The sequence below is a fragment of the Bombyx mandarina genome, chromosome 25, assembly GCF_030267445.1.
Source record: "Bombyx mandarina strain Sakado chromosome 25, ASM3026744v2".
NCBI lineage: Eukaryota > Metazoa > Arthropoda > Insecta > Lepidoptera > Bombycidae > Bombyx > Bombyx mandarina.
Genome location: NC_143231.1, coordinates 11,755,992 through 11,777,472, shown reverse-complemented (window position 1 = coordinate 11,777,472; position 21,481 = coordinate 11,755,992). Strand labels below are relative to the sequence as shown.

The following is a 21,481-nucleotide window of genomic DNA, read 5'->3' as shown; positions in this document are numbered from 1 at the left end:
ACGCAACCTTTACACTATGAGGAGAACGGAACTAAGTTCTGAAATATTTAGGCTAAAACTTTTAAAGCATTCACGAAGTCTAGACTTGTCGCACAATTCTATCGACTCGAGTAACGTTTGATTCCAAAATCATAGATAGGTTACATACGATAAGTTTTTTTTTTATTGAGAGCACCAAAATCATTTCAAATAACAACCTAGATATTTTTATTTTTTGACAATAGAAAAATCTTTACTTAATAAACCTTTCAATTTGTACAAGATTTCAATTCTAATACAATATATTTTTTTTTTTTCATTTGTTCATGTTTAATCAACAAACAGTAAACACCAACTCAAAGGTACATTATCCCCGCGACCATACAACGCAATAATCTCGTAGATTCGCACACTAAAATCTAGAAATATATTTTTTAATATTATACAAAAATAGTAACAAGTTTTTTTTTTGTACTAGTATCGTCCATCATTTTGTACATCGACGACGCCGGGCCCGCGGCCGCCCGTGACGTCACAGCACTACGTACACATCACAGCCATAAACTACAGACTAACGGCGGATTTACACAAGGCCCCTTCCTCCGCATTCCTGCTTGGTTCAAACGAACGCGACGAGCTTCGGTTTCGCCTTGTGTAAACGAGCCTTAAAGGGATCGGTATCGGGCGGGACCGAGGGGGGACGGGATGGGGTTAAATGCGGACTAAAGGATTGGGGGCGGGGGAAAAGGGGGAGGGGCGAACGCGTCGCGTGATATGTGGATTTGTGATGACGTTTGTATCGCTTCCGCGTCGCGGCCCGGCGCTGACCGGGAGGACCGTGCCATCGAACCGTTCGTTAAACAAACAACTGTTACTCATCAATTTGAATGTCAATAATAAGAGATATTTATAGCGGTTACCTCCAAAAAAAACCTCTGATAATGTTTATTCAAGTGATTAATTGTAATTTATTAATATCAACGAGTTGTTGATAGCGTTTTAGGTTTCCGCCTGTTTGCTTATGTGGCTCCCGGGTGTATTATATAGACGGTCGTCAGGCGTGGAGCATTGATGATTAACAGTCGTCGGGCTCGGCTTACCGCAGACAGGCCTCGAGCATCTCGACGAAGAGCTTGTTCATGGGCGCGCGGCGGTCGCGGTGCACGGCGGCCCAGAAGCGGCGCACGGCCACGTCCGCGTGGCGCAGCGCCGGCAGCACCAGCAGCAGCTGCTGCAGCGCGGAGTTGGCGCCGTACGGCCTGCAACAGCGACGCGTGACGTCACACCGCGCACGCACGGGGCGAGCGGGTATCGGCGCGCTTAGTGCGAGTGTTTTAACGTTCTCGATGTCGTAAACGTAACTCAAATTTGTATGGAGTCGCAACGTTTGCCTCCGTTTGCCGCTAGATTATTATTTTTTTCTACCTAAGCTGATGATAGCCTTGAGAGGCTATTTCAGCGTAGCCTTAACCAGTAGGTGAGCTCACGGGGCTCAAACCTGACGACGTTGCTAACACGAACCCTAGCAAGAGCAGTGCTTCGCAGAATCTACCACCGGATCGGAAACGCGACCCACTGAGAAGATCCGACGAGAAACTCGGTGGGCTATGTCTGTGGGTAAATTTACTCGTCTAGCCCTTCGACACAAGCGACGGGTTCGACGAGAACGATGACCGGTGCTTGAGGTACCTAAAAGCATCGTTCGTGGATCGGGAGGATCCGAATTGACGTGTTTTGGGCGACGTCGACTGTTTTCCATTCTGCTGCCGCTAGAGGCGTTGTTCCAACTGCATACAAATTTGAGTTAGCGTTCACGCTATCGAGAATGTTAGAAAACTCGCACTAAGCACACGGGATGCGGTGTTAAACAAACCCGAATGCGTTTTTAGAGATACTGTACTGAGTTCGTAGAAAAATTTAAATAATTTATTAATTAAACGGGTAACATTGACTAAAGAGTACCGTGTCATAGGTTAATTTTTTTAAGGCAACACCTTCATTTTCTGCCTCTCATCGTGTCATAATCTTGAAAACCACTATAACGTTTTAAACTATTTTTATGAATGCTATTTGCCATTACTATTCTGCATTATTTATGTTGTATATAGCGTCAAACTAAAAAAAACAATCATAAACGAATAGTCTCAAATGACGTCACACGTGTGTGTGTGTGTGGGTCACTAACCGCAGCACGGCGACGGCCTCGTTGAGCGCCTGCAGGATCTGCTCGCGGAAGCGGCGCAGCGTGAGGTGCTCGTCGAGGCGCGCCTCCGAGTTGGCCAGCACCAGCGCCTTCAGCAGCACGCACTCCTCGCGCACGGCGCCCGCGCGCTCCAGCCGCCGCACCACGCCCGACACCTGCACGCAGCACGCGCCGCTCAGCACTACCCGACTACTGAAGTGGTCCGACTACGGGCCTTTTTATCCACTAGTTATTCAAGTTTTAAGAAAACCCAAGAAAAAGTTTTTATTTTTGTATTGCTTTCATGGGTGGACGAGCTCACAGCCCACCTTGTGTTAAGTGGTTACTGGAGCTCATAGACATATACGACGTAAATGCGCAACCCACCTTGAAATATAAGTTGTAAGGTCTCAAATATAGTCACGGCGGGTGCCCCAATCTTCAAACCGAAACGCATTACTGCTTTACGGCAGAAATAGGCAGGATGGTGCCAAATTACGCAAATTATATTTTTTTTATTTTCATTACACGATGCTATTCCTTCACCGTGGAAGTCAATCGCGAACATTTCTTAGGTACATATTTCATCAGAAAAACTGGTACCCGCCTGCGGGATTCGAACACCGGTACATCTCAAGGTGGATGACCACATTTACGTTGTAGATGTCTATGGGCTCCGGTAACCACTTAACAACAGGTGGGCTGTGAGCTCGTCTACCCATCTATGCAATAAAAAATAATAATAATCTAATTTTAGTGTTGTTCATCTCAGACGAGTTCTTTAGTATTTATCAAATTTAATCAGATATTAAATGAATGATATAGCTTTGCTCAATTCCAATAGTTCGGGCGTACCTGTAGAAACAGATCGGTGGCCCCGATGTCGCGGGCCTCCTGCTCGTCCAGCGTGAGGTCCGAAGCGAACCGCAGCTTGAGGTTGGCGCCGCTGGACATCGAGCGGTACGCCACCATGAGACTCAGCATCTCGGCCCAAGTGCTTTGTAACAAGCGCATCTGGAAATTTAATGATGCGTGTTAGAACATTGGTGGGTAGGCAGGGAAATACCCGCGTTGAGTCCTAAGGCAGGTGTAATTTTTTTTTTAAATGTTAATTAGTGTTCTGTCATTTTCATCCTTTATATAAAACTAGTGGACCCAGCAGACGTTGTCCTGCAAAAATTAATTCAAGTCGATCCAGCCGTTTAGTTGCAGTATAGATATATAATCTAGATACCGAATGCAGCGCCATCTGCCGGGCTGATTTGTGAATCTAAAGCATCCGGGGCGCCAAATTTGTCAAATTGAAAATAAATTATTTGTCTATAGTGTAGTCTTGGCGAAATCTGTGATTATAGAAGTATAAATAGTCTGAAAATATAACCATAATAATGTTCCAACTTATAATTTCAATTAATTACAGTCGAATTTAAACTACTGGCAGACCAGTAGTATATATAAAGATAGGATTATTTTTTATTCGCTATAGAGTGGTGTCGACTTAGAATAGTCGATGTGATTGAGATGAATAGGCAGCGGGTAGGCTCTGCCCCTGGCATTGCTGAAGTCTATGGCCACGGTAACCACTCACCATCAGGTGGGCAGTATGCTCGTCTGCCTACAAGGGCAATAAAAAAAGGTGTGTGGTGTCGTGGGACAACAAATAGAAACGAAGTTCCTTATTATAAAAATATTAATTTTAAGTTCTATTCGAGGTATAAAGAAAATAAAACTGAAGGTTTAGCAACAACCCGCGGTCACTCGGTAGCGTGCGAACTTATTGTGGTACACTTCATTCACGGTTGTTTGCATAAGAGTTAGTGTACTGCGCAAACGAACGCTCTGAGATCGTGGTCAATGAATGATAAAAAAAAAATGTTAGTTTTTGTACGTTATTACAAAGTTAAGTCGTACACTGTGTGCATTACTAATAAAAATATTACGTTACGGACGTTTTTCCCCGGTTAGGGTAACCCTCCGCACGGTCCCATAAGTGAACTTCGTAACAAAAAAAAAGATGTGTCCAGGTACCTGATCGTTGAGCTGCAGGTCCGTGAAGCCGGGTATCTGCTTGGCCCAGCCGATGATCTCGACCAGCTCCCGGTCGTACAGGTCGGCGAGCAGCGCCAGCGTCCGCGCGGCCGGCTCCGTGACGCCGGGGGGCGCGGCCGAGCACGCGAACGGCTCCGGCTCGTACGAGAGCAGCGCCTCCAGCACCTGCAGAGTTTTCAATACAACTTTGAATAATCACCGTTGTTTTTAATACGCTTCTTTTATAATAGCTTCAGACGTGTGTATGTTTGTAACGGAATCTTTGAACATGATTCTGATCCCCTTCGAAATGTCGGACTAACTTCAAATTTGTTGGTATAATATTTAGGATCGATGACAATTAATTCAATATTCAAAAAAAATTATGAAATTCAACAAAAAATGAAAAATATATAATTAGTTTTAAAAAAAACTAAGAAAATACGCTTTTATAGAAAATCCAACTAAAAAATAGAAAATAAATTTTAATTAAAAATAGTGTAAGAAAAAATGATTTTATTGTTGAAAAAGCGTAGGATGCTTTTCAGGATATTATCAAAATAACCTTTCTACTCATATCTGTTCATAAAATATTTATAACTACTGATACCATGCACCCCACGCTTTTTTTTTCTCTCTATTGCTTATATGGGCGGACGAGCTCAAAGCCCACCTGTCGTTAAGTGGTTACCGGAGCCCATAGACATCTACAACGTAAATGCTGTCACCCACCTTGAGGCATGAATTCTAATGTCTGTTTTAACAGTACGACAGCTAAGCAACCTACTCTTCGAAGCACTGCTCTTGCTAAGGCCAGTGTTAGTAACACTCCCGGTTTGAGCTCACCTACTAGTTCGATGAATCTAGAATAACCCCTAATAATGCAACCTTTTTTCCCTACTTGTTTGTTGGTATCTTAAGGGGCTATATTCCAGCTGACAAGTAGGTGAGCTCACGGGCTCAACCTGAAAGAATTTGTTAACACTGATCCTAGCTAGGGCAGTGCTTCGCAGAATCTACCACCGGATCAGAAACGCGACCCACTGAGAAGATCTAGCGAGAAACTCAGCGGGCTGTGTCTGTGGCAGGGGTGGCCAAGTGGATTAGAACCATGATCTACTGTCTACTGACGAGGCACTCTGCGATCTACCAATGACCTTTCTTGAAATTTAATGAAATAATGTAGTTCAGTCTACAAATAAGTAACATATTATTATATTATTTTATTAAAAAGATTTAAATAAACCTGAAATTATATAATAAAAGAGAATTATTATGTAGAAGAGAGGATAAATAATATGACGTAATGGTCATTAACAAATGATACAAAATGAAGATGTTGCCTGCAGCAATTGGTGATTACATTGCGCAGTCCGCTCTATGTATTTATATATTTTGTCTAGCCACGATCGAATGGGTCGATCGCGATCTAACGGTTGGCCACCCCTGGTCTATGGGTTAATTTACTCGTCGAACCGGACGGTGACCGGATCCAGATACCTAAATACCTTGTGCACGCACGCACGCACGCACGCACGCACGCACGCACGCATGCACGCACGCACGCACGCACGCACGCACGCACGCACGCACGCACGCACGCAAGCACGCACGCATGCACGCACACACGCATGCACACACGCACACACACACAGTCCCAGTCACGTCTGCCGACCTTGATGTCGTCGAGCTGCACCCTGGGCTGGGCCTGCTCGGGCGCGCGGCGGTACTTCTGGCGACCGCCGCGCACGCGGTCCAGGCGCACGCCCTCGCGCAGCATCCCGGTGCGCAGACACTTGCGGAAGCGGCACGCCTGGCACGCCTTGCGCCGCCGCTTGTTGATCTCGCACTCGTTCGCCGCCGGACAAGTGTAGTCGATGTTGCCCTGGACACGGAATATAACGATAGTCAGCTAGAAGTCGTCGTGGCCTAAAGGATAAGACGTCCGGTGCATTCGTATCTAGCGATCCACCGGTGTTCGAATCCCGCAGGCGGTTACTGATTTTTCTAATGAAATAGGTACGTACTTAAGAAATCTTCACAATTGATTTCCACGGTGAAGGAATAACATCGTGTAATAAAAACCAAACCCGCAAAAATACTAGTGGTAGGACCTCTTGTGAGTGGTACCAGCACCCTGCCTATTTCTACCGTGAAGCAGTAATGCGTTTCGATTTGAAAGGTGGGGCAGCCGTTGTAACTATACTTGAGATCTTAGAACTTATATCTCAAGGTGGGTGGCGCATTTACGTCGTAGATATCTATGGGCTCCAGTAACCGTTTAAACACGAGGTGGGCTGTGAGCTCGTCGAAAGCGAGAGAAAGAGAAAGAAAGACAGAGAGATAGAGACAGCTAACCTGTATGGTCCTCTTGAAGAACGCCTTGCAAGCCTCGCAGCTGGCTACTCCGTAGTGGAAGCCAGAGGCGACGTCCCCGCAGACGAGGCACCGCCTGCGCGGCGTGTCCTCGTCCCGGTTGCCGCTGGCCGCGGCCGCGGTGGTGGACGAGCAGTGCTGCTGCTCGGGGCTGGTGTTGCCCACGATGGTACCGTCCTCGGGCGAAACGCAGAACTTCACGTCCTTAGTCTCGAGTTCCAACTGTTGGAGAGGCATAGGTACCTAAATGTGAAATTTCGTTTAAAATCATGTCTATTGTGTAGTTAGTGATTGTACCTACAATGTTTCGTATGAAATGGGATTTGTTAGAATACGGAATGTCTCAAAGCGGCTTGGCTCTGTCCCTGGCATTGCTGAAGTCCATGGGCGACGGTAACCACTCACCATCAGGTGAGCCGTGTGCTCGTCTGCCTACAAGGGCAATAAATAAAAATAAAAAAGATTTTTATGGATTTACGGAAAACTGCCTATTTCTACAAAAGACTTAAAGTATAAATTTATAAATTCAGTTTAATCTAGGTATAAGTTTTTTTTTCTTCCGGAGATGGGTGAAGGATCTCACGACCCACCTGATCTAAATCGGTTACCAGGGCTCATGTACATCGCAACGTAAATACCGTTATCCACTTTCACATACAAAAGGTCGAAGATCCAACTGTACTATATAAAGACCGTCCCATCTTCAAATCGGAAGTTATGGCTGCTTCACGGCAGAAATATGGGGTCGAGTTCACAATACCACTCCTACCACCAATAAATGCCGATTGGCGATGGCGATACGCTGGTATATTTAATTGACCCTTCTTTCCGTTCTCAGCCGAATCCTTCATTAGCCTTTTACGACAACCCAAGAGCAACCTATAGAGAGAATAATAATAATAGAGAACAAAACACGCACGATCATCCGGTCCCAAATTACGTATCTCCGTTTTATTTATATCAGAAACTGACAAACATACTAATATACGTTTAATTTATACATATATAGATAATGAACACCCACAGACAAAGAGCAAGCAATTCTGTTCCTCACACGAATGTTTGAGGGATGTGGAAAACGAACCCACGACCCTCAGTGCAACAGTCAGACAGACAGTCAACCGACATTAGAATTTATATCTCAAGGTCGGTGGCGTTATTTACGTTGTACATGTCTATGGGTTCCGGTAACCACTTAACACCAGGTTGGCTGTGATCTCGTCCACCCATCTTCTTCTTCTTTTACTCCACCTTATCCCACTAGGTGGGGTCGGAACAGCTAATTTTTCTCTTCCATGCTCTTCTATCAGCCGTCAGCCTAACACTCACTGTAGGTTTAACGAAAGAGAGAAGATCTTCCACCGAACGGGTGGTATTGCTCGGTAGACCGACGGTCTGAATGTTGTTTTTCGGAACTTGCAAGCTTATCTTGAAAATGTCGTAAGCGAGATTCAGGCATCTATCAAATATCTTGTATTGTATGATGGCTACCCGCCACACTCACTACTCTCCCTCTTATAATATCATCATTCACACACTCCTCCATCCATCCATCCGTCCTCTACCTTGCACTACCATTGCCATACATCTCCTAGTCACACGCATCTTCTCTCTACGCATCACATGTCCATACCACGCTAACCGTCCGCTCTTTAGCTTGTCAATCACCGGGGCTATTTTCACGCTTCCTCTGATACACTGATTCCTTATCTTGTCCATTCTCCACACATCCATCTCAACATTTTCAGCTATGCAATAAAAATAAAAAAAAACACTGAACCACCACCAAAATCACTACAAATGATCCCGCAACGTACCTCCGGTTGCATCAAGGGCATCGGTCGGGGGTGCAGCGGCTGGGGGTGTGGGGGCTGCGGCTCGGGGGGCGAGTACTGCGGCGACGGATCCGTTTCCTGTTTGACGCGGCGTAGCATGGGCTCCCCACTGACTGCGGACATCATGTGCACCTGGGACACGAAACAAAGAGAACTTAACCCAATTGACTGAGTCACGCGCGATTTCAAATTCACGTATAGACAATAAAAGAGAAGTTTTTATTTTTTATTGCTTAGATGGGTGGACGAGCTCACAGCCCACCTGGTGCTAAGTGGTTACCGGAGCCCATAGACATCTATAACGTAAATGCGCCTTGAGATATAAGTTCTAAGGACATAGTTACAACGGCTGCGCCGCCCTTCAAACCGAAACGCATTACTGTTTCACGGCAGAAATAGGCAGGGTGGTGGTACCCACCCGTGCGGATTCACAAGAGGCCCTAGCACCAGTAATTACGCAAATTATAATTTTGCGGATGTATTCGAAGTGTCAAAATAATTAGCATTAGCTAAATCCGTGCTTCGCGGAATCTACTACCGGATCGGAAACGCGACCCACTGAGAAGATCCAGCGAGAAACTCAGTGGGCTGTGTCTGTGAGTTAGTTTACTCGCCGGGTTCGACGAGAACGGTGACCGGTCCTTTGAGCTTTGAAAAGCCTAGCGGTAAACCTTTTTTTTTTAAACTGTTGTTTACATCTCTCAACAAGTCCAAACGCCAATCGAAAGTGTGTCGAATAGGCCAAAAGTTCAACACGTGACCGCAAACCTAGCTCAACGAAATAAAACGAAAATACGTACTTTATCTAAAGCGATTACATTCGATTCGACAGAGCTTGCTACAAAAACAAAACTTATCTACGATAAGTAATAAAATATTTATATGAATGTTCAAGGATACATCGTCGGGTTCAACGTACTCTTGACATTGCCATTTTTATGATAATGATGCAAGCGTATTTAATGGGTGACACGAGTGCATCTATTTAATTTAAAGTTTTATGAAACAAACAAAAAAAAAGCATACATTTTGTATGAAATATACACGCGCGCACGATGTTACACAATCGTTCGATTCGCGACGGATAATTTCCATGTTTCTCTCTTATTTAATTAATTTTAATTACGTAGACACCTATTCAATATCTCAATAGTATAATAATTATACAAAGACAATTGTACAAAGACAGACTTCGTTTGCCTTTGATTGATCAAGTCTGCATTTCTTTATTAGACAAAAAAAAAAAAAAAAAAGAGAACATTCTCGAAACATTACTTTAAATAACAAATCATTTGATGTTCGACAAAACTGAAAGATACAAACTCGAAAACGCCAAATAAAGAATCGGTTGCGACCAAATAACATTCAAATAAACATATTTACATAAATCTCCATGTTTTAAGTGATCGTTTCGCGAATAAATGTTGATTCAATATCGAAAAAAACGTGGTTTGCTCTAATTCTCCGTGCGGCTCACGCGGCACTCAACGGAACAATCAGTGAGGTAGGTCGGTTAACAGATAGTACGGTCGGTACAGTCATTCTAAAAGAGGCGGTGGTAGATTCAGTGAAGCACTGCTCTTGCTAGGGCCAGTGTTAGCAACACTCCCGGTGAAGCTGAAATAGCCTCTCAAGGCTATCAGCATAGATAGGAAAAAAGAAGAAAAAAACGAAAAGAATGAAGGTTGCAGTTAAAAGTTGCAAAAAAACAACAAGCAAGACATTAAATGAAAAATATTCAAAAACTCGACGAAATAAATACTGACAAATACCGTAAAACTCTTTTTGTATGTTTCATCTGTTTTTAATGAAGATTGTAACTTTTGTTAGCATACTACTGTATTGTGCAGAGAAAATTTGGGGGCTTCTAAGCCTTTAAAAAAACGCTTAAACGTAGCCAAACACGGTTCACTTGCTTTTAAAAGCAGGATGAATCAACCGATAGAACTTACACGTACATTTGAAGCAGATGCTAAACACAGGATGTCGATGGATGACAGGATGACAAATACCAAACCGACAATAACTAACAGGTTTTCCCCATTATTACAAAATCCTTTTTCATTATAATAGAATAATTATTAATTAGTGATTTTTAACGTTCGTAAAATAATTGTACATTCCAATGAGCTTCAGTGGCGTGTTCCACTCACGAGTGACACATTATTCTAGAAAAATCGATTTAAAATGATCATAATACTATTATCCGAACAAAACAGTACACAAATCCGCATAGGTGTAATGTTAGGTGTCTTCTAGGAGAAACAAAAAGGTTTCATTTTAGAAATCGATGCAAGAGTCCTGCGGAATAGAGGTCACTGGTTCATTTGCTAATGGGTCACAAATGCTTGGGCGTGAAAACCGGCGGGGGTGATGCTTGGATGCCTTAAATCGAAAATCTATTTTCGGAGAAAATATATAGTATCGACATAGAACGCATCTATTTAAATATTGGATTTTTCTATGCAAAGAACTGTATATTACTATTTTTTCTATATTTTATGAGTTATATAGTTTAAAAAATAAATAGGTTAAATTTTGTGAAATTTGTAATTATTTTTTTGTGTGTAATTTTGATTTGTTAATAACTTCAGTGATAGTTCAGTTCGAGTTCAGTTTTAAAGTTTCAAATTATTCGGATTAGCTTAAAGGCAAATAAGTTTAAAATCTATAGCAAAATTTGTAGCATTTAGATAAGAAAGCTACAAGTTACAAGCCCTATATGTAGGTTTACGTGACGACCGGAGTTCAGAATGAAACAGGTCATTATTAATCCTTTTACAAACTGTACAATCATTTTATATAATTTTTAATGTAATCAATGAAATAATTGACAACATGAACTCTTTTGTTATTGTTCTGTAACTTATTTATTAATATAGCTAGCTGGCTTGATCCAAATAAAAAGAAACTGGGTCAGTGCGGGTTTAAATTGATGTCACTATCTATGGTGCAGTTCACTCGTCCCGTTTCGTCGAGGGAAATCGAATAATATAATCATCCGAGCAGTAAAAGGTTGGGTAGTCTAAAGTTAAATTTAAAAATGCATCATTCTAATAACACCTGATTCCTCACTGCGCCACACTATTTGTGTTCTGTTCATTAAATAGGTACGTATTCATAATAAGTTGCTGGGTTCAGCGACCGTGTGACCGTGGTCTCACCTTCGTAGATAAACGTCACTCTGACTAGCGAGGGAGGGAGGAGCGCGCCGCAACGCAACCACGCCGACATTGAGGCAGGCTCGCGGCGCCCCAAATTTCGAAATCGAAATATCGATCCTATCGACATCCTCCGAAATATGCATCCGCTCCATAAAGTAATCGATTTTTATATTATATAATAATAACACTAAAGAATTAATCGTGATTCTTCCAGAATTTATAAACGCTATATATTTTTTCTTTTTTTAGTTTATTCCAGTGATGTTTCTTTTTTTTTATTGCCCTTGTAGGCAGACGAGCATACGGCGCACCTGATGGTGAGTGGTTACCGTCGCCCATGGACTTCAGCAATGCCAAACGCTTCGAATAAAAATTTTCAAATGCAAAATTGCGACAGTATTAGTTTCCGTTGCGGTGGCCTTGATGCCGTTTTAAATTTAGAAGCTCGAAAGCAAACAAATTTTTATGCACGTTTCGTAGAGTCGCTGCGTTTTGTTTTCCATTCGAATTCATTACGCGCGTCCTCCTATTTAATATTACATCTAATTTATATACAACAGAACAACACCGACCTAAAGCGGTATCAATACAGCTATCATCGTCATGTGTGCGCTACGTAAGTATCTAATCTCGCAAGCGCTGGCGTAACTTCATGAATTGACAAATGGACGCCAATAAAAAACACCAAGCAGCCGCGTGGCCTATGCGCAACCCGGACCTACCGCAACACGATTCGAAGTATCTAGTCAGGTATTATTATTCCGTGCTACAATCTTAGCGTTTCTATATTGATAAATGTTTAGGTAGAAACGCTTATTCGTATATTGTTATCGTGATAACACACACGTGAACATGTACAATGTCTATGTATAAAGTCTGCATGCTTTCGAAAGTTTGCACAGATGTTGAGTGGACTGTTTCTATATTATTGCTTTACATAATACCGTTGTAGACGACAATTATTTCGATTCGCATGTTTTTTACTAAAAATACAGAATTAAAATTTCTGCTTGAATATTCATCATGTTCAATTTTGTCGAGTTTTCCACTAGTCAATATGCCTGGGTTAGGTTGAAAATGAATATCCAGAGACATTACGCTGTATTCTAAAATATATTTGTATAAATAAATAAGTATATAATAAACGTGAAGTGTGCTTACGTGCACTCCCAAGTTCCAGAAAACAAGCCATTAGGTTAATGATTTTTTTCAAGTCATTTAGTCTAGAAAATTGTGGCTTAAAATAAAAAACCAAAACTTACCCCCGGCGCTAAACAGAGAATGCGTAGTACATTATATTCACGTATTAACTATTTCATCGTATTATAGGGAACATAGATAGCCACTCAGGAGATCGGAGCCGATTTAAGGAAATTATCAAAGAAAAAGTTATATCATAGTTTGGATGACGACGGCGCTCGACTTTAGCACTATTAAATGAAGATTGAAATCCTTTGCTACCTTTAGAAGCTTGGTTTTAAGAGAATTCAATTGAAAATTTAATATTAACGACATATATTATTATTATATATGTCGTTAATATTAATCATACATAAGATACGATTTGTGTTAAAGTCGTATACTATAATATTACAAATCATATTATTTGAATTTTATTTACTACATAAAGAACACAATATTATGTATGTTTGATAACGCTTAACGTGCTTCGTTCACTGTCAAGGTTAGACATTGAGGTTTACGTATTTTTAACAAATTTCAGAAAGTAGGGAATTTTAGTTACCCAAGCTGCACTATTTGGTGTAAAATTTGATTTAATTCAAGTTATTTTTTTCTTATTTCCAGTAAATATATTATAACGACGATGATTACAAAATTTATGTAAAACTATAATTTTAAAGTTTGCTCTAAAACTCTTGAACTTACAAAAATAGGTTCATCTTTGAGAAAAAGACAATATCATCTAAATATAAACTATCTAAAAAAGACAAATTTATTATCTCGTCATTATAAGTTTCAAATATAATATTAATTTTATGAAAAATAATAATGTTTTCAAGAAACAAACCTACACGACATCATCAAACCAGATAATGACGCAAACTTTTTATTATTGAGACATTGTTAAAAACCGCTGTCCAGTTCAAGGTTTGTATAATAATTCGCTCCATGGTTTTTTTCATAGCGTAGAATGTTTTATTCAAAACTAAAACGTTCGACACGAACGCGTCATACTTATCGACAGAATTCACATGAGCGCTGTTCACAACAATTTGCTTGGTGTAGGTCAGGGTAAACAATTTCAACGGAGCCCGGGATAACACGTAATGCTGAAAATTTAGGTACAGCGGAGGGGGTAATGGTGTGGGGAAGGTGTTTGTCGAGGGGATGCGCGGGCGGGGGGTGTGTCTAGACATCGGCCTTGACCGCCACACGGTTTCCGCGCGTTCCAGGTCGCCACGTCCCGCAGCCCAGAAACCGACTGCGCCTAACATGCCACATGCTGTATGACTATGTCACAGTAACGATGAAGCCATTGGCACGAAAGAACCAGAAGTAATAGCCTCGCAAATGTCTCTTCCATAACACTAATGATATACATATGTGTTACTGCAATCATTAGCGGAATTGGTATATTTCGCCAATCAAGACGTATCTCATGCCAGGGAAATATGAAGTCATCTTCTGATATATCGATTTTTCATTAATTAGCATGACCCCGTAATAAGACCAGCTAATATCATCAGTTAAATCTGTTGTTCAATATATTGCAATACACCCGTTTTGAGTTATAACCGTTCTATTAAGCACCTACAATTTACTTAACTACGTTAGAGTGAACATTCTAAAATTCCCAGAAGGACCTAGCCTGGCGTATATTTTATTTTGGGTGTCGATAAAATTCGGCCGAACAACACACAGTCGAGTGAGAAAAGCAACGTCGCGACTAGGTCTGTGAACTCGAACGATTCGACATTGCGCCGACATTGAGCCGGGCCAAATAACGCAGATAACGAGAGGTCGACGACCGACATCGCCCAATATCACGCGGACGAACGCAAGATTCGCAAGCACCTGCCGCCACCTCGTGGCAGTTATATAACCAACCACCATTCCATTACTGACCTACCTCGACCGAGATATACTTAACTTGCCGAGATATTCGTGTATATTTTTCCGTGGGAGAAAAGTCACGGAATCATTAAATAGACGCCATTTTCCTACATTCGACATATTTCTACAGATAACATCAGTCGTATGCGCTAAATAACGTGATTGACGCGACTTCACAACGCATCGAAACATGATTCAGATGCAATGTGGCATCTCGATAAAAAACATGGAAAGATCTGGTTTAGTTGTAATCAAAGGGGCCGCTCGATTGCGTTTCGGAAATGTTTTATGTTTGAATCGGTAGGGGGTGTGAGGGCGGGTGGCGAGGAGGCCGAATATCTCCGAGCGGGGTGACATTGCGCGGCCGTCGACACCGTGCCCGACCTACGGCACCGACGATTGCCCCGCACCGCCGGCGGCCCGCGGAAAATCGCCGCCTCATCCGCTCCCGTATTTTGGCTACACTTTTATTTCACTATTTTTAATCGCCTTAAACATACAAAACAAGGCAAAAATACAGTACAAAGTACTCTTAATAATGCATGTGTATGTGTGTGTGCTTTGTTGCATAAACGTTAAGTATTAAATTATGAATTCACTGCACGCTCCCCGGTTACATAAATGACGCAATTCGTTTCGAAATCATTATTTTGTCACTGAAATTATGCGGAGGGTTTAAAAATAAAGTTACGATGTTCTTCTGATTACGCATACCTTAGTTTTTATTTTTAATTCTTTTTGTTTTTGCATTTCTCGTAATTTCGCGAATACATTACTTCGGACGTGATCTGGGTTTTTCCGTCGTCATTCTTAATTTAAGTAGCTGAGAACAGATAGTCTATTTTTTTCGGCGTAAGTGTAAGGATTGATCTTCCGGCCCACCTTCTCCACTTTTAAGCTGTTGCCAAAGTACATACATAGTCAAAACGAGGGTGACATTAACTGCCCTTATTGGACAATACTATTTTCGCTCTACCCACTTTGAGATAAGAATCTCTAGTATCTACTCTTATCAGATGATGCGATGGGACTTACCCAGTCTATTGTTATATTCCTGAGCTTGTACTAGTACTACTGGTGGTAGGACCTCTTGTGAGACCGCACGGGTAGGTACCACCACCCTGCCTATTTCCGCCGTGAGGCAGTAATGCGTTTCGGTTGGAAGGGTGGGGCAGCCGTTGTAACTTTGCCGAGTGAGACCTACTCATCTCAAGGTGGGTGGCGTTATTTATGTTGTAGATGTTTATGGGCCCGGTAACCACTTAACACCAGGTGGGCCGTGACCTCGTCCACCCACCTAAGCAATAAAAATAAATAAATAAAAAAGTAACTGTATTGTACTTTTATTTGTTTCAATCACTATTGACTGCCAGCGTAAAAATCGAATCAATCAAAAATTTTGGAAGTAAGTAAGCTTTTCGGACGCTTTCAAATAACAATGACTATATCACTGATTCGGTATACAGTTTCATTAGTCCGGAAAAATCGGTAAGAAACTTAGATTTTGCCTTAACTCAGTTATTATAGGTGTTAATCAGAGACTAGGTTTATTGGTTCTCTCAACCGCAGATAATAATAGGTTTAGAACGGATGTCCAGAAATACGCCAGATGTTGGAATATATTTCCAACGTGTTCGACTTGAAAGAGGCCTGTCAGCTTCTCAAATATTCAGAAATTGTCCCCTTTGACAATCGTAAACTCATATCATTGAACCGACTCAAAATAAAGAGAAAAAATAGGTAGTCGACTCGAGACTTAGGTTTTTTTTCTACTTTACAAATTCAACCTACCTAAATATTGTTACATAGTTAAACAAGTCTGTATCTTGTGTCCTTGCAGAACAAAGGAAGTCCTTAGTCACTGTTTTTCTATGTAGAAACATGTTTAAATTAACAATTAGGAACGTGACGTCATGGGTACAGACAGAGTACAGAAACGTAATATCGATATACGTGTAAAAGTAACTATTTAGTATCTAATCATAATTAATCTATATATTCTATAATCTATATATAAAAATGAATTGCCGTTCGTTAGTCTCGCTAAGACTCGAGAACGGCTGGACCGATTTGGCTAATTTTGGTTTTGAATTATTTGTGGAAGTCCAGGGAAGGTTTAAAAGTTAAATAAAAAAAATGAAAATGCTCGGAATTAAATAAAAATAACAATTTTGTTTTTCCTTTGATGTGTCCCCCGTCGGACGGATTTCTTTTGTTTGTTTTTTGTTAGTTTCCTATAAAAAAATATTCGTACTTCTTCGACCAATTCATAGATACGTCTTTATTGGATCAAGATATTACTTTTAGTAAATACTTAATCAATCAATATTATTTTGTACATCTTTTTTTTAGATTTCCAGAATTTAATCCTCGTAAAGTTAAATGCCTGGAGTATTTTATAATAACCATCATGTAGAAGACACTAACCGCATTTTAATAGCTACAAATGTATGGTTTCAAATGTAAATCTGGTAAGTCTATTTCGAACAAGTTAAATAACAGTATACACCACAAGTATCGAATTATACCCGTGTAGATATTTAATACGTTTTACGCATTCAAGGCAAAATGTCGCTTAAAATCTTATCGCGAATAGGTTTTTTTTCTACCTATGCTGATAGCCTTAAGAGGCTATATCAGCGTCACCGAACTAGTAGGTGAGCTCACGGGGCTCAAACCTAGCGAAGTTGCTAGCACTGACCTAGCAAGAGCAGTGCTTCGCAGGATTTACCACCGGATCGGAAACGCGACCCACTGAGATGATCCGGCGTGAAACTCAGTGGGCTGTGTCTGTGGGTTAGTTTACCAGCCGAGGCCTTCGTCACAAGCGACGCGACGGGTAGCGCGAATAGGTTTATGTAAATAGGCAAAAACAAAATATTTAAGTTACATTTTTTCTCCACTGTTTGTCAAACTGTTATCTTTTAGTTAAATAACCATTGAAGGGTTTTAAAAGAGAAACGCGTACAATGAATCTAAATCTTGAGGAGACAGTGTTTACGGTCGAATTTCGATTGTGGGGCTATCTTATTGGATAGACATAATAGGTACACACGCACGTGTACCAATTATGATACAGACATGCGATGTACTTACTGTTTACAAATTGGAACTTTTTTCTTTTATTTAGAGCAATATGAGCCCGTGTCTGACGCTACACAGTTTTGGTCCTTCGGCATTATTCTATTAAACTTAGATTTCAATGTCGCAAAACAGAATGTTTTTTTTAATCAATTTATTTTAAGGCCGTCTGTCTTCGTGAATCATGGACGTGATTAAAACTACTTCTAACGTTCACCGCGGTTAAGAAAACTGTAAACAATGAAACCGTAAAAGCAATTAAAATTTTTATAAATTACATATTACTCTGTGGGTATAGATACGCTGATGATTCTCGACAAATGTTAATAATTTCATCGGATATTTTACTTGAAAGGAATATATTTATTGAGCAGTGAATACCTAATATTGAAAGCGAAACAAGAGGCACCGTTTCGTCTACAGTAAAAAAATTCTTCTTATAAATCAGTTCTTTAATAAATCAGTTCTTTATACAAAACATGATCTCCGACTTATCTGTAGGCACTCGTGTTTTATAGTAGTATTGGAAGGCTTTATAACAGAACAATTCATCCTTCTATTACGTATTTTGAGGTTTTAATGAATAGGGTTCATAATAAAAATTAGTGGGTAGGTACATGAAAAACTAATTTGTTTTATTTGCATTTTCAATTTTCTTGCTGAATCTCTTGTTATACCAAAGGCGCACTGAGCCCACAGCCACGCTGGGACGATAAATTACGACATTTATATAAAGGCCCAGTTTTTAATTACATACTTTTATTTTATTTTTTACTACATGACGATCACGACCACTCTGTCAAGAGTGACACGACTGAGAAGAAGAAGAAGAAACTTTTCTTCGCCCACTGAGTTACTCGTCGGATGTTTTCAGTGGGTCGGGATTTCAATTTGGGGTTAGTATCAGCGAAGCACTGCTCTTGCTAGGGCAGATGTTAGTAAAACCTTTGAGGTTGAATCCCGTGAGCTCTTTTCATTTTGATCTTACTTTTTAAGGGACCCTTAAAGAAACGTGTCCCGACTATAGATTTAGGTGTCAGTTAAAATTAATCGATTTCATTCAAAATACCCCTCTCCTGCCCTGATTATAAAGACCATTATGGGCGCTTCAATAACACAAATCAGTGATTGAGAGATAAAACTAAGCATTTAATTTACTTGGAAGGTGGACATGAGCTCACGGCCCGCGTGTCGTTAAACGTTTATCGAAACCAACGGACGTTATGACACTTTTTAAACATATGTATATGTATATCGGTTTTAATATACATCATGTGGAGGAGTGAAAAGCTATTTGGCTTGCAATTGAACATTTTTGCAAATTTACAGGAGAGCCATTTCAAGTTTAAAATTTGGATTTTTTTTAAAAAAACGCTTCTTTAGCCATTTCAATGGATTTTCTTTTCTTCGTCTCTGAAATTAAGGCATTTCAAAAAATTTGCCGCCCTTCAAGTTATGTTACCCTATGCCCGGGGTTTCAGGAGCCTAGGTGTACTTCCATCACTGATTTCGCCACAGAAACCCAAAAAATCTTCGTTGAAACAAAACAAATAGCTTTTCCCAAATATAAAGTAATCCTTAACATCTATTAAAATACATACCGAAGTGACGCTCTAGATAAAAATGCAACTGTCAATATAACGAGGTCAACGAACTTGTGTCACATTGAGAACGGCGGTGGAATTTTTTTAATATTTTTATCTGCTTAGAAAATCTAGCCTACCCGCTTTAAGGCAATTTTCGGAGGCATTATAAACCTTCATAATACACGCTGTCGCCAGAAAACTACCGATAGGCAAGTATGGGGGAGACTCCGTCATCACGACAACGAGCCGGGCTTCATCTTGTAAGGACGTATAGTAATAAAAAAAATCATATGGAAGGGCAAAAGGCTTTTTATTTATTTATTGCTTATATAGATGGACGAGCTCACAGTCCACATGTTGTTAAGTGGTTACTGGAGCCCATAGACATCTACAACGTAAATGCGCCATCCACCTTGAGATATAAGTTCGAAGGTCTCAAGTATAGTTACAACGGCTGCCCCACTCTTCAAACCGAAACGCATTAGTGTTTCTCGGCAGAAATAGGCAGGGTGATGGTGCCTACCCGCGCGGACTCACAATTATTATAATAAAAACCGGCTATTTGATTTCGCGACATTTTGGTTAATATGCGACAATTATCTTTGCGATCACAGTGAACTTTATTTATCACAAGCGGCCCGCTCCGGCTCCGCTCGGGTCTTTAACAAAAATTTCAACGATATTTAATTTTGACGTATTATTTTTTTAAATAAAAGAACACTTATTGCGGCATAACTATAATAGTTAGACATATGCTGTCGCGACACTTTTTGTAAATAATAATATGTTCTACAAAGTCGTAGTACATTATTTTATTCTATCATGAATAGTTTTCGCAGGGCACGCGATGTAAAGAATATTTTAGGTAATTTTTTTACACCTTGGGTTACATTATCACTCGGTAATAGTGTAGCTTCCAAACAGTGAAAGAACTTTTCAAATCGGTTCAGTAGTTTCCGAGCCTATTCAATACAAACAAACAAACAAATCTTTCCTTTTTATAATTATACTAGCTGACCCGGCAAACATTGTTTTGCCATATATAAGATTTCTAGAGAATTTCTAGTGTAGAAAAAAAAAACTAACTTATTGTAAGTGTGTAAGGATGTGGTAAATGAGTGAAAGAGGTATGTAGTGCTGTGAACGATGAGGGAATATATAATAAAAATAACAAAACCTCATTCAACCACATAATACCTCATTATAACAAACAAAAATGTCCAAATAAAAAAAAAATGTTAGGGGTGGACAACTCTAATCACTTAGGGGTATGAAAAATAGATAGTAGCAGATTCTCAGGCTTACTGAATATGCATAAAAAATTTCATGAGAATCGGTCAAGCGATTTCGGAGGAGTATGGGAACGAACATTGTGACACGAGAATTTTATATATTAGATATATAATAATTAGTATAGATATAGATCAACAGTTCGATGTTTTTAATTGAACTTCAATTAAGTTTACTCCGTTCAAATAACTAAAACGTTTTTTTTTGTAATTATATTTTAACCAAATTTAAAAATTTTAAATGACTCTCCTGTAAAGTTGCAAAAATGTCGCTTAAAGAAAATAAATAGGCTTTCACTTTCAAGATATCCAATAGACCTAAAACGCAAAAAGAACGAAGTAATAATATGTGAATAATACAATACGAAACATGTTTTAGGGTAAACAATGAAATTACCAAGTAAAATTCCTCATAAACGTCGACAAGTGGATATCGGAGCGATGAGCGGTGTTGAATGTATAAAAGAAAAAGATTATATGACTGTGCAATCGTAACTCGCTTCAAGAGTGTATTGAAGGACTTCAGACACGCGCCTAGAGTATCGAAAATTTGTGACAAGACTGACGTAAAAACTAAGAAAATATACAACAAATTATATTGGAATGGGCGCAAATTTAATTTAATACGCTTTACTGGTGGTCGTGTGAGTCCGCAAGGGTAGGTGCCTATTTCTGCCGTGAAGCAGTAATGCGTTTCGTTTTGAAACATGGGGCAGCCGTTGTAACTATACTGAAACCTTAGAACTCATATCTCAAGGTGGGTGGCGGCATTTGCGTTGTAGATGTCTATGGGGTCCGGTAATCAGGTAACATCAGGAAGCCCGCGAGCTCGTCCACCCATCAAAAAAAAAATGAAGTATTTATTACATGAACGCGGGTCAATGAC

The 21,481-nt window shown here is 40.3% G+C and overlaps 1 protein-coding gene across 6 annotated transcripts in view; it reads right to left on the bottom strand.

Annotated features, from left to right (window-relative positions):
• Positions 1-284: 284 nt before the first annotated feature.
• Positions 285-21,481, bottom strand: part of ERR (estrogen-related receptor) — a 41,376-nt gene continuing 20,179 nt past the window's right edge. For 3 of the 6 annotated variants that reach the window (XM_089738329.1, XM_089738328.1, XM_089738326.1), the window contains 7 exons: positions 8,383-8,532; positions 6,548-6,787; positions 5,865-6,074; positions 4,190-4,375; positions 3,017-3,175; positions 2,165-2,337; positions 285-1,238 (listed from right to left, as the gene is read on the bottom strand). In XM_089738329.1, coding sequence (XP_089594455.1) covers positions 1,076-1,238; positions 2,165-2,337; positions 3,017-3,175; positions 4,190-4,375; positions 5,865-6,074; positions 6,548-6,787; positions 8,383-8,526 — 1,275 coding nt within the window. In that variant the 5' untranslated portion in view covers positions 8,527-8,532 and the 3' untranslated portion in view covers positions 285-1,075. Of the gene's footprint in view, positions 1,239-2,164; positions 2,338-3,016; positions 3,176-4,189; positions 4,376-5,864; positions 6,075-6,547; positions 6,809-8,382; positions 8,533-21,481 lie in introns of all 6 variants that reach the window. The other 3 variants (XM_089738327.1, XM_028175447.2, XM_089738325.1) reach the window with 1 other exon arrangement.